Source organism: Lactuca serriola, chromosome 4 (genome assembly GCF_051521515.1).
Source record: "Lactuca serriola cultivar US96UC23 chromosome 4, Lser_US96UC23_V15, whole genome shotgun sequence".
NCBI classification, from domain to species: Eukaryota; Viridiplantae; Streptophyta; class Magnoliopsida; order Asterales; family Asteraceae; genus Lactuca; species Lactuca serriola.
This window is the reverse complement of record NC_136411.1, coordinates 313903292-313917517: the sequence shown is the minus strand read 5'-3', so window position 1 is coordinate 313917517 and position 14226 is coordinate 313903292. Positions and strand designations below refer to the sequence as shown.

Sequence of the window (14226 nt, the reverse complement as noted above, 5' to 3'; positions counted from 1 at the left end):
CCAAGACCTTCGCCAGACTACTGAGATGGTGGCTGAGATCACTGCGATGTTCCATGATAGGGAACTATTGGTTCTGCAGTATGTGGCAGACGAGGATATGAAGAAGGTGAGGTACCATGAGATACTGAGGAGTGATATTCGGCAGTTTGTGAGCTGATCCGGTTGCAACTTGCACGACACTGGAGAATATGATTGTGAGAGCCAGAGAGAGGGAGATTGATCTTGAGATAGAGAGGAAGAGGAAGTCAGACCAGGCTCAGGTTTCAGGGGTTCAGGCAAGAGGCCTAAGGTATTTGATTCCAGGTTGAGAGGCTAGTAGGGCCGGAGCCGATGTGGGAAGTGCGGAAAGAGGCACGATAGGGTGTGCACGGTGGGTGGTTCTGGTTGCTTCAAGTGCGGTCGGACGGGACATATTAGCAGGGATTGTATTGGTACTACCACCACCACCCCACTATCTGATCTGATTTACTTCCATTGCAATTAGAGGGACCACAAGAAGGCCCATTGTCTGAGTTTGGCAGTAGCGGGATCAATGGTAGCCCCCTCTCCATCAACTTTGAGGATCACCGATGGCCGCCAGGGCAAGGCGGATGCATCTGTGGTGAGGAGCAGGGCTTTTCAACTGACAGTCGAGGATTCTCACGCAACACCGGATGTGGTGATGGCTATGTATCTTCTCCTTATCTATTTATTTATATTGAATTGTCTGCTTAAATTTGTGTGTTTTATTTTAGGATCGTTCCTCGTCAACGGTATTTCTGCATTGGTATTGTTTGATTCGGGGGCTACTCGATCTTTTGTATCGCTTGCGCTTAGCAAGAGGTTTGTTGGGGATCCGAGGGAGCTGGATTGTCCTTTAGACATTGGGATAGAGGATGATCGATATGTCCAGGTATTGAGGGTTCATCAGGGTTGTGTTCTTTATATGTTCAGCGAGTAGTATCTGATTGATTTGGTTCCCATTCCTTTACGTGGGAACAAGGTTATCGTAGGGATGTACTGGTTGAGCCCCAAAGGGGCAGTGATCGATTTTGAGCATCATTTGGTGCATATTTGGACCCCAAGCGAGGGAGAGTTGGTGGTTTAGGGAGAGAGAGCTCAGCGTGGGCCGATTTTATGTTCAGTGGCTAGGGCCAGACGCTATATTCATCAGGTTTGTTCTGGATTTGTCGCCTATGTTATGGATACCTGAGATAAAGGTAAGGTGACCGTGGATGATGTGCCGATTGTGCGGGAGTATCCAAATGTGTTTCCGGAGGATTTTCCTAAAGTGCCTCCAGAGAGGCAGGTGGAGTTTAGGATTGACCTGGTTCCTGGTGCGACTCCGATAGCCAATGCACCATATTGGTTAGCTCCTCTAGAGATACAGGAGTTATCTACATAGTTGTGGGAGCTGTTAGACAAAGGGGTTCATTCGACCGATCAGTTCGTCATGGGGAACATCGATCCTGTTTGTGAAGAAGAAGGATGGGTCTCATCAGATGTGTATTGATTACCATGAGTTTAATAAGTTACCAATAAAGAACCGTTATCCACTCCTGAGGATTGATGATCTGTTTGACCATCTTCAAGGTACATCTTAGTTTTCCAAGATTGATATGTGTTCGGGTTACCATCAGATGAGGTTCAAAGAGGAGGATGTGCAGAAGACAACCTTTCGGACTCGTTATGGTCATTACAAGTTCGTGTTGATGCCCTTCGGGCACACCGATGCTCCAGCCGCGTTCATGGACCTCATGAACTGCATATGCAGGATGATGTATTCATTGATGACATCCTGATCTATTCCAAGACCCAGGAGCTGCATGAGGAGCATTTGAGATAGGGTTTAGAGACTCTGAGGAGGGAGAGACTTTTTGCAAAGTTCTCCAATTGTGAGTTCTGGTTGTGTGAGGTCCAGTTTCTGGGGAACCTTGTCGACCAGAATGGTATTCTGGTCGATTCGGCTAAGGTCGAAGTCGTGATTAGGTGAGAGGTTCCAAGGTCTCCATCTGATATTCAAAGTTTCCTTGGATTGGTAGGCTATTATCGGAGGTTCATTCAAGATTTCTCCAAGATAGCAGTTCCTTTGACTTTGTTGACGAAGAAGACTGTCACTTTTCGTTGGGGGCCTAAGCAGCAGGCAACTTTTGAGACCCTGAGATAGAGGTTGTGTGAGGCACTGGTTTTGACCCTGCTGGAGGGTGTTGAGGACTTCATGGTTTATTGTGATTCACCGATCACGGGTTTGGGTGTAGTTCTGATGTAGAGGGGTCGCGAAATCACTTACGCTTCAGGGCAGATGAAGCCTCATGAGGCGAATTATCCGATACATGATTTAGAGTTAGGAGATGTGGTTTTCACCCTCAAGTTTTGGTGACATTAACTGCACGGGGTCCGCTGTACTATTTACACGGATCACAAGAGCCTGAGGTATCTGATGGATCAGCCGTATTTGAATATGAGGCAACGCAGTGGTTAGATATGGTCAAGGATTATAATTATGAGATCCTTCACCATTCGGGGAAGGCCAATATGGTGGCCGATGCTCTTAGCCGCAAGGAATTCGTGACTCCGATCATGGATATTTGTTTGAGGATGACCGTGATTACTCCGCTTTTAGAGCAGATTCGTGAGGCTCATGTCGATGCTATGAAGGAAGAGAACCGGAAGAGTGAGTGCATACTGGGTCAGGTGGCTTCCTTTGATCATGATAGCCGAGGGTTATTGATTCTTCATCGGAGAGTATGGGTTATGTATTGGGGTGGTGTGCGTCAGGTACTAATGGAGGAGGCACACAAATTGAGGTTCTCCATTCATCCTGTGGCGACGAAGATGCATGGAGATCTTTGTCCTGATTATTGGTGACCCTACATCAAGCGGGATGTAGCTTGGTGTATGTATAGGTGCTTGAATTTTTGAAAAGTCAAGGCCGAGCATCAGCGACCTCACAGCAAGATGCAGCCGTTGGAAATTCACGTTTGGAAATGGGAAGAGATTGCCATGGATTTTATTACAAAGTTGCCTCGGACTGCGCACAGAGTGGATTCAATTTGGGTCATCGTGGATCGATTGACCAAAAGCGTGTATTTTATCCCAATTCAGGAGAGTATCTCTGCAAAGAAGTTGGATGAGGTATACATCAGGGAGGTCGTTGCACGACATGGGGTGTCGGTTTCAGTGGTGTTAGATAGGGACGTCTGGTTCACTTCCAAATTTTAGAAGAGATTCCATGATGAGTTAGGTACTCGTCTCCATTTCAGTATGACTTTCCATCCGCATACTGACGGTCGGAGCGAGTATACTATTTAGACCTTGTAGGATATGCTTTGGGCGTATGTTTTGGATTTCGGTAAGAGTTGGGATACGTATCTTCCGTTAGCGGAATTTTCGTATAACAACAACTATCACGCCAACATCGATCGACCTCCTTTTGAGATGCTCTATGGGAGGAAATTTAGGACCCTGATTTGTTGGGGTGAGGTTGGTCAGCGAGTTATGGGGAGTACTGAGGTGGTACTCAAGACTACTAAGTTGATTCAACAGGTTTGGAGTAGACTCCAGGCAGCTCAGAGTCGGCAGAAGAGCTATGCCGACAAGACCCAATTAGATCTATAGTTCCAGGTTGGGGACATGGTTCTCCTGAAGGCGTCACCTTGGAAAGATGTGATCCGATTCAGGAAGAAGGGAAAATTGGGATCCAGGTACATCGTTCCTTTTCGGCTTTTGGCCGGGGTGGGCAGGGTTGCTTATCGCTTGGATCTTCCCAAGGAGCTTAGTCAGATCCATAACACATTCCACTTCTCTCAGTAGCAGAAGTGTTTAGTAGATGATCTGCTGTGGTTCCATTGGAGGATATTCAGGTTGATGATCGCCTGAATTACATCGAGAGACCGATGATGATTCGGGACCAGAAGATGAAAACCTTGAGGAACAAGGTTGTTGAGTTTGTGAAAGTCTAGTGGAAACAACACATATATTCAGAATGGACGTGGGAGATGGAGAACGAGATGAGGGAACAATACCCAGAGCTATTTGAGGCAGCGTACTTAAAGGGCGAAGTCTGATTCAAGTGGGGAAGAATTCTAACATTTAAGTTTTGGTAAGTTTCATTTTTCCCTTTTATGCAGAATTCCTTTCATTTTGGTCCTTGGTTAGTACGTGGGGCGTACTCTATGAGTATGCTTAGCATACTAGCTATTGTTGGTCGCGGGAATCACCCACGTACGCTAAGAGTACGTGGTATTACGTTAGGCATATGCATGGTTTAGGCAAAACCTATTTTTTAGGGTTTGGACCTTATTTAAACCTCATTATAACACCTCTTGGACATGTTTGACCAGCCTCCATCATCTTATGCCCTGAAATCGAACCCTAATTGACTCTTGTGAGATTTAGAGCTTATTAGTGAGATTTTGTGGTGTTTTAGTCAAAGAAGAAGAAGAACTCTTGGTGGTTGTTTGGGAGTATGTAACATCCTGACTCTCAGGTATTATATTTATATATTTATTTTTTGGATTGAATGAGTGACTCGACGAATTGTGTGCCCGACTCGTCGAGTAGAGTCGGTTTTGGTCATGTGGGTTTAATGATCAACTCGACGAGTCAGAGAGCCGACTCGCCGAGTTGGCGTTGTGTGAGGAAACCCTAAATCCCCGGGTTTGTGTCCTATTTAAGGGTCCTTAAGCCTTCATTTCCGCCTCACCAGCCACCTTACATCATTGAGAGAAACCCTAATCGTCCACTTGAGTTATAGAGTGAGAGAGAAGCTAATCTTGTGATTATTAGTGCACTTTTGAAGGAGAAGTGGAGAGCATCAAAGCTTGGATCAAGAGGTGGCTTTGGATCTAGAGGTTCATCAGGGTTTTGCTTCAGTGGGAGGTAAAAAGATTCTAACTTGATCATTTCCTTATGAGATCTTAGTTTAGGGAGTTCTCAGAGGGTCGAAGCTACCAAATGAGGCAGCCTTAGAAGTTAGTGCCTTTAAATGGGGAACTAATCCTGGAATCTAGGGGTTTGAACCCTAGGCGTCGCCATGTCGTGACCAATAGCTTGACACGTCGTGGAGGTTCACGAATGCGTATTTTCTGGAACCGGTCTGCCATGTTGTGGTCTTTCCATCACCACATCGTGGCCTAGATAAAATCCCAAACTTAATAAATGAAAACAAATTCAGTAGAACCATACTAGGAAACAAGTTTTACAGTTTGGTATTAGGTAGCTCTGGGTAGTTGTATTGTTGTTGAGGCGGTTGTTGAGATGGTGTTGAGTAGTTCATGTGAGTTTTGTCATTGTACTTTGTACTGTTGTATGTATCATTGTGTGTGGGATGATTGGTATGTTGTAGTCATCTGTTAGATTGCTAGATCCATATGATTACATTTGTTTGCTGATTATTTTTTATTTGTTTGCATATATCGACACAATATGGTTGGTTGGGTTGAGGCGGTCTTGCTTGGTGCTGTTGGCCAAGATACCCGAGCGTTCCAGGTGTACTGTAGGCCTTGTGAGGCAGTTCATTCAAACTATAGGTCCAAAGGAGCGATCCAACTATATTGTAGGCCTTACGAGGTGATCTGGTTAGACTATAGGCTCGATAAACTGGTCAAGGTGTACTGTAGGCCTTGTAAGGCGGTCCGGTCAGACTGTAGGCTCATGTATACATGCATTGTATGTGTATTGTTGTGTGGGGTATTTTGGGGAACTCACTAAGCTTTGGCTTACAGTTGTGTAAATGTTTTTTTAGGTACTCATCAGATTGCGAAGGCAGGTTTGTACACACATATCAACAATTTTATGATTCGAGATTCCGCATTGTTTTCCCTATAACTCTGATTTTGAATTATGGTTTATCAACATGGTTTGATTAGAATGTAACTTTATAAAAATGGGTGTTTATTGAATATAAAAAATAACTACATAACCATAAGTCAAAATGTGAACACATAAATCAACATATTGTATTTTCAAAATAGAAAAATAATAGTTTACCGTTATTTCTTTCTTTATAACATATGATTTGTTTATTCTCATAAGATGCCTTATACTATACAATTTTCAAATATCATCCATATATAACAATGAAACAATCTACCAGACACAAAAAGAATGCCATTTTTATCCTTAAAAAGGTATGTTTCTATGTCGTTGTAACGCCCGCGTTTCCAGGCTAGGCATTTTCGTTGATGTAATAGTCTAGGTTAACCCTTTTAACTCTTTTGAAGTATTAATGATGAAATATTTGAGTATTATGTGAATGATGTGAATTATGTGTTTATTTACTTAATTTTTATAATTTAATGAATTAAGAATAAATTAAGCGTCAAAATTAAAGTATGAGATAAGTCCGATATCTTTGCATAAAGTTGTAGTGGCCAAAACGAGGTTTCCGGATATATATAGAACACCCAAATCTGACTTCGTATGAGGAAGTTATGAATTTCTGAAGTTTCGACTTAGCGGTATGCAGCCCGAAATCCTCGATTTGAGATCGAGCGATTTATAGGCGAAACAATCTAAACGAGAATCGAAGATCTTGTTGTTAGTAGCGAAACGATGAAAAGTTAGGCGAGAACGGACGTCGGACAAAGAAGTTATGAATTTATAACGAAGTTTTCCTGTCCAGGCCTACTAAAAATAAATAATAAAATAATAAAGTCAAAATTAGCCGACGGAGTCTAAATGAAAGTTGTAGAGCGTAGTCTCACCTACGCGTGGATATAAAGAACGTCGAAAACAGAGTTCGTATGACGAAGATATGAATTTTTAAAGTTTATTAAATAATTAATATTTAAATTTATTTATTATATCCGATATTATCCGAAGAGGAGTCACCGGACTTATCCGAAGTACGCCCAGTGTACAGCGAAGCATGACACGCCTCGCACTCGAGTTCTTCAAATGACGCATGCAGTGACGATTTCGGAGGCGTACGCCCCGCGTAAGGCTGTATGCCCAGCGTACTGCGAGGCCTCAGCCTCCTATAAATAGGATGCGAGGGTTCCGGGCATTCTTGCTCATTTCTTCTCTTTTTTCATGCCGAAGCTCTGCGTGTAAACCCCCGAAGCCATCCCGACACCCCGGATCTCATATCCAAGTTAAGAAGGAAGTTTTACGCTCCCGAGATCCCGAGAAGTGCGATTCCCGAGCCGAAGCTCTGCCCGCGAGGAGTTCGATTTTTGTGGAGATCTTCCAGATCTGCCGAAGAATACTACTTCTACAAGCCGTAGTGTTGTCTGATCATCTTCTGATCAAGTGAGTGTGTGGTTACTTTCTTCTAATGCATAATTATGAAGTATTTTGTATAAAATACGTGTTATGTGTATATTTTGTTGTTATATGTGTGAATGTATATTCACTTTCTTCTATCTCATAGATCTGATTTATTTTCTATGAAATGCGTGTTATGTGTATATGTCTCATCTGTTGTTTGGAATATGTATTGAATGAGAATGCTATACAGGTTTTAAACTATGTATAAAAATATATATTTTTATCTACTAATATGTCGGGTAGAACATGGGTAGATAGTTGTGTGATAAACAGATGAGAGGCCTCGATGTTACTTTGATTTAGTCATCTAGCGGAGTTTAGATGACGACCACAGACTTTTCTAGACAGTCCTGTGGGACGCTAGCAGGTTCGCCACCTGTAGGTGTTAATGAACTCGGGTGTTCATTCGATGTACTCCGTCCCCCTCATGGTTGCCTTATTTGACTTATATTGCTGAGGAACCCCCAAAGCATGTGTTGTCGCCCCGATTAAATATTCTAAGACTAGGTCCCTCGTGTTAGTTGTTTTTAGGGACGTAAAGCGAGAATAACGGGAATGGGTAATTGGGATATTGTTGGTTGGTGGAATTAAATATAATTATTTATTGTGGGTTGAAAGCTCTATATGCTCACCAGGCTCCCAAGCCTGACCCACTCAGTTTATTTGTATTACAGGAAGTGATGCAAGGGCATAAGATGGATGAACCATCAAGTTGTTTTGCTTACAAGTCTGTATATGTATATATTTGTTGAATGACTTGTAATGTTATCGTTTATGCTTTATGGTCTGTATCGGAACATGACATCCCGAGTTTTGATTATATAATGAAAATACATTTCTTGATGAAATGCTTTGGTAAATATTATTTTATCATACTTTGTTTTTGGGAACAAATTCCGCAACTCTTTCAAATCAAAAGGATTTACTCTGAAATTATTTTAAAAGCATAAATGAAAATCGGTCTTTTCTGGCCGAGATTTTGGGGATGTCACAGTCGTCTGCAACCCATATGTTGGTCTAGTAGAAAGAGCTATACATGAGCCTCCTGATGACTCACCTGGTACACATTCAAGGTTCCAAGGATTCACAGTGACCTAATTTGTATCAAAATGGATAAATTGATAACAAAGTAGTAGAAATTTTGGATAAATTGGTAATAAGTTATTAGTCTAACCTAGTAAACTGATCCTTTGGTGGTACTTCCCATTCCAAATCCATCCAAATTTGATGCAAGTGTACTTGTAACCTACTAAAAGTGGTAAACGAAGGTATATGCAATGGATTCAACCCTAATTTATATAGGAAACGAATTGGAGATAATTTGATTGCTAATTCTTTTTCCGATTTGGAGAAATCGATTTTGATTACCAGCGATGGAGGACAAAAATGACGATGGCGAAGTTGTATGATGATGACAGGGATGTAGGTTTGTCATTGTTGAGAAACAAAGTGATTTGGTTGAATGTGGCTTAAGACCGCAGGAGATCGACAAAGAGTAACCATTAGGAAGTTTCTTAGTCAATTGTTTTTTTAAGGACACGCTCAGATGGAAAATGACCAGGTCAAAGCTTTAAGTGTGCAAGCCAAACAAACCGTACCAAATCACACATAAACACTTACTTTAAATCTTGGATAGTCCTTTTTATTATATTTTGATTTACCCTATATCTATTTCTTTTGTTTTCATTTTCATACATTATTTTTAACATTTTATTTGAGCTTTAATTTTTTGGAAGTTTTATCTAGAATATTAAATTAAAAAACAAAAAATAAAATGAAAATGAAAATCTTTACGAAACCGGTTCTCTTGAACCGGTCCTCATGTTATGTCAGGGCGACTGCCAAAATCCAATCTCTCAAGCACGAAACCCATTGCTTAAAGAAAAACCACTGTCTCACTCTTCCACTGCTACTACCGATTCAAAGCTCCAATCTTCTTCTAATCAACTAATTACTCTCAGATTTCCCATCAAACCAATCATCCCTTCATATTCAAACGCATTTCGATATCACTTTTCGATCTTGTTGGAGGTAGGTTTGGATTTCAAATTTTCAACCTCTGTAGCAATCTATGTGTAGGCAGATGAGATGCGAACCCTAGATCAATGCGCAGACTTGGATCAGCTACAATAGCGATAAATTCCTAAACTGTAGCTATGGCGAAGCAGTCAACGGGATTCTCAACACTGTGTTTCCAGAAGAAGCGATGGCTGTTACTACTGTTAGCCATGCTGTCTATCTCCACCGCCGTTGCGTTTATTATTAGGGCGGCTTATGATTCTTCGTGTGATCGCCAACATTTCGATGCCCCCATTAAAGATAATCGGTTCCAATCGACGGAGAAGACGAAGGAGAGGGCACCGCCTCAGATCGGAGTTGCAAGCCCCCTCAGTTTCATGAAGTCGAAACTTGTTCTTCTCGTCTCTCATGAACTATCACTTTCTGGTAATTCACGTTCTACACTTCCTTCTTCAGTTATTAATTTCTGTGGTTGCCTAATACCTCGCTTCGTTTCGATTTTGCAGGTGGTCCATTGCTTCTGATGGAGCTAGCATTTTTATTACGTGGTGTTGGTGCTGAAGTTTGTTGGATTACAAACCAAAAACCATCTGGAACAGATGAAGTAATATACAATTTGGAGAACAAGATGCTGGATCGTGGTGTACAGGTACATTACATCTTCATCCATTGCCACATTTTATGAACATATGTATTAAGCCTATCAATTATATTTCAGGTCTTCTCTTCTAAGGGTCAAGAAGCCATAGATACAGCCTTAAAAGCTGATTTGGTAGTCTTAAACACAGCTGTTGCTGGAAAATGGCTGGATGCTGTTCTAAACAAAGATGTTCCTCGAGTCCTCCCAAAGGTGTTATGGTGGATTCATGAAATGCGAGGCCATTACTTCAAACTGGATTATGTTAAGCACTTGCCTTTTGTTGCTGGCTCTATGATTGATTCTCATGTAACTGCTGAATATTGGGAGAACAGGACTCAAGAACGCTTAAAGTATGTTTAACTTCTTTTTCTCTCTTAAACAACTCCAAACTCCATCTATTTCTACTCTCTACTCTTTTAATCTCTTCTCCAATCATATTGAGTATCAAAGTAACACTTCAATTTTCAGAATTAAGATGCCAAAGACGTATGTAGTTCACCTTGGTAACAGCAAAGAACTTATGGATGTTGCTGAAGATAATGTAGCCAAAAGGGTTCTTAGAGAGCATGTTAGAGAGTCTCTTGGAGTCAGGAATGATGACATATTGTTTGCAGCCATTAATAGTAAGACATTCTATACATTTTTTGTTTTCTGATAAAAGATTAAACTTTTGTGATGTATAATAATGATGTGGCAATGTGAAGGTGTTTCAAGGGGAAAAGGGCAAGACTTATTTTTACGCTCTTTTTATGAGAGCTTGCAATTGATTAAAGAAAAGAAGCTACAAGTTCCATCAATACATGCAGTGATTGTAGGGAGTGATATGAGTGTACAAACGAAGTTTGAAACAGAAATTAGGGATTTTGTAGCACAGAAGAGGATTCAACATCGAGTTCATTTCGTGAATAAAACCCTAACTGTAGCCCCGTATTTAGCAGCAATTGATGTTCTTGTCCAAAACTCTCAGGTACTGTATTTGACATGCATTGTTGCTCTTGTTTGTGCAAAAGACATAAATGCCCTCATCAATCTCATCATTAAAATAGCTTTTGAAAGCTTTTCAGTCTTGTCTCATCAAATCCTGTTATGGGTAAACATTGAAACAGCCTTTTGTTTATGTTCTGAACTCTGACAATTTTTTCTTTCCATTTTTGCCCCTGTAGGGCCGAGGAGAGTGCTTTGGAAGGATAACAATTGAAGCTATGGCATTCCAGCTTCCTGTATTGGTAAATATTGATTTTCTTATTTTGACAATAAATCCAAGAAATAACAATGTACTTTGAATTATAGCATCTTACTTTCATTTCTTCTAATAAACATATAAGTTAGATTATTATTTAACTTTTAAGCTATATTAAATAAAAGTTCTGTACTTTCAATCTTTTTTATTACACAACATTATATCTTAGAAAATCTAACTAGTTATAACATTTGCACTTTTGATTAAACAAAAGTTAGATACTATAATAGAGGGTTAATCTCATAAAAGACCTTATATTTTGTATTTTTTTTTTCCAGATTAAACCTCAACTTTATTTTTTTTCCTGAAAAAAAACCTTGTATTTTTTCTGAGAAAACCCTCACTTTGTTTTTTTTCCGAAAAAGACCATCAACCTTCTAACTGTTTCCTAGAAAACACTCAACTTTTTTTTAGTTTTTTCCGAAAAAACCCTCACATTTTACAAGATTTTTCGGAAAGGGTTAATCTCATAAAAGACCTTATATTTTGTGTTTTTTCAATATTAAACCTCAACTTTTTTTTTGCCTGAAAAAAGACCTTGTATTTTGTCATTTTTTCTAATCTGGCCCTTTTAGTTTATTTTTTTCCAAAAAAAATTGTAAAATGTGATGATTTTTTTCAGAAAAACTAAAAAAGTTGAGGGTTTATTTGGAAGCAGTTAAAAGTTTAAGGGTTTTTTTTCGTAAAAAAAGACAAAGTTGAGGGTTTTTTTGGGAAAAAAAATGAAAAAATACAAGGTCTTTTTCAGGGAAAAAATTAAAGTTGAGGTTTAATCCGGAAAAAAACACAAAATATAATCTCTTTTATGAGATTAATCCTTTCCTGAAGTAAAAAGACCTTGTAGTTTTTTCATTTTTTCCAAGAAAACCCTCAACTTTGTCTTTTTTTGAAAAAAACCCTCAACCTTCTAACTATTTATAAAAAAACCCTCAATTTTTTTACTTTTCCAAAAAAACCCTCACATTTCACAAGTTTTTTCCCAAAAAAAAAATCAACTAAAAGCACCAGATTAAAAAAAAAAAAAACACAAGGCCCTTTTCAAGAAAAAAAACAAACTCGAGGTTTAATCCAGAAAAAAAACACAAAGCATAAGGTCTTTTAAGAGATTAACCCTATAATAAACAAATCAACGAAAGTACATGGGAAATTGTCGGAAAAGTCCCAATATTTTCAGAAAAGTTTCACTTTAGTCCCAATTTATTTTTTTAACAGAAAAATCCTGATTATTTGATTTTACACGATAATATGTTATTTCCTATTAAAAGAAAAAAAAGGACTTTTTTTGTTAATTTTAGTCAAAATGAAATAATCGGGACTTTTATGTTCAATTTTTTTTAGGACTAAAGTGAAACTTTTCCAAAAATACTGGGACTTTTCTGACAATTTCCCTAAGTACATTGCTATTTCTTCATATTTTAAACGTGTAAAAATTTTCAGGGGACAGCAGCAGGAGGCACCGCAGAAATAGTGGTGAACGGGTCAACAGGGTTTCTACACGTGGCAGGAAAAGAAGGGGTGAGTCCGCTTGCAACAAATATAGTAAAACTTGCTACACATGTTGAGAAGAGGCTTACAATGGGGAAGAGAGGTTATGAGAGGGTCAAACAAATGTTTTTAGAACGACATATGGCCGATAGAATTGCGGGTGTTTTAAAACAAGTGTTACGAAAGGGAAAGGGGGAAGGGGAATGAATAGATTGTTGAAATTTGAAATAGGATTTTGTAAAATCGGGTATAGTCAATTGTTGTGTTGTTCATGAGTTTTTTATAATGTTAGTTTGTAATATGAAAGTTTGAGTTTCTATGCTTTATGGGTATGTTTGGCAAAAGAAACTGGTAGCTTGAGGTTTTAATTTGTGTATAAGTGTTAAGTAAAAGTAGTTGTAAGCTTTTAATTTGTTTCATTTTGTAATGGAATGCTAAACCTAATGAGTTTTCCATAATATCAAACAGTATAACATCTTTACCATAAAGATGCATGGGTTTTATGCAGAAAAGTCTTAGAAATTTTTTTGACGAAGTCTTAAATTTTTTTTTTTTTTTTGTTGAATGGAAAAGTTCCAATTATTTAACATTTTGTTAAGATTAACGAAAAAGTCATTTTCTTATTTTAACAGGAAATGATAGATTATGTGATTTTTCCAAAATAATGAGATTTTTCTGTTAAAACATGATTTTATTAATTTTTTTTTTCTAAAATAATAAGATTTATCTGTATAAAACCCACTTATGTATCATGGTTGGATGCTAATTGTGTTCCCCTAGGAAGATACATTAATGGCCATGTGATCTATATTGATGTCAATGACCGATGGCTTTTCAATGCATGATGAAAGAATTAAGTTATGACTAAAAATACCTTATTTCTTGATTTCAAAAGCAATTTGGACTTTAGCCTTTTAGCCCTAGATAATGAAGAATATGTCATTGCTTTGTCTAAGTTTGTGGCTAAATAAAAGGAAATCAAATTCTAGATAGATCATTGGCGAAACATCTTTGTCTAAGTATGTTATTGAAGAATTAGAGGTTCATGAAGCATGTGACAATTCCAAAGCTATTATTCTTTATGACCATTTTAGTGGTGAAGATATTGTTTACTTATAGGAGTTGTTTTTCTAGTTATATGAAGGGAAGGAAGGTGTAATCAAGGGAAGTTGAAAAGTGTGAAAATTACTTTTGTTTGACACCCAGTGTTACTTGTTTAAAAATTGTACTTTTTTTTTTGTATGTAAATTAAAGTTAACATTTGTTTAGGTTTTATTATGTCTTTTGGTTATGTAACTTCAATGATGTTTAGGCTGTTGAAATTCCATTTACAACGGTTATTGTTATCGTATCATGGTTCAATAGTATTCCCATTTGTTATCCTCTTATGTCATGGTTATGCTATGCTTAGTTCATGTTTTGCCAATTGGGAATTAATGAGTATTTTGGCTTATGAATTTGCAAAAAAGTGACATGTGTATGAATTTATGCTTAAGTCACCATGCATGGAAAACGGACAATTGATGTGTTGAATTAACGGTGATATATGATGTTGCATTTGACGTGTATGGTTTATTTATGAATTTACAAC

General features: G+C 38.6%; 1 protein-coding gene across 1 annotated transcript; it reads left to right on the top strand.

Annotated features, from left to right (window-relative positions):
* Positions 1-9094: 9094 nt before the first annotated feature.
* LOC145097298 (uncharacterized) lies at positions 9095-13003 on the top strand. Its single transcript, XM_079034836.1, has 7 exons — positions 9095-9696; positions 9777-9919; positions 9989-10260; positions 10379-10533; positions 10615-10877; positions 11074-11136; positions 12588-13003. Exons 1-7 carry the CDS (start codon positions 9408-9410, stop codon positions 12840-12842), a joined length of 1440 nt encoding a protein of 479 aa, XP_078890962.1. The 5' UTR covers positions 9095-9407; the 3' UTR covers positions 12843-13003.
* Positions 13004-14226: the final 1223 nt, after the last annotated feature.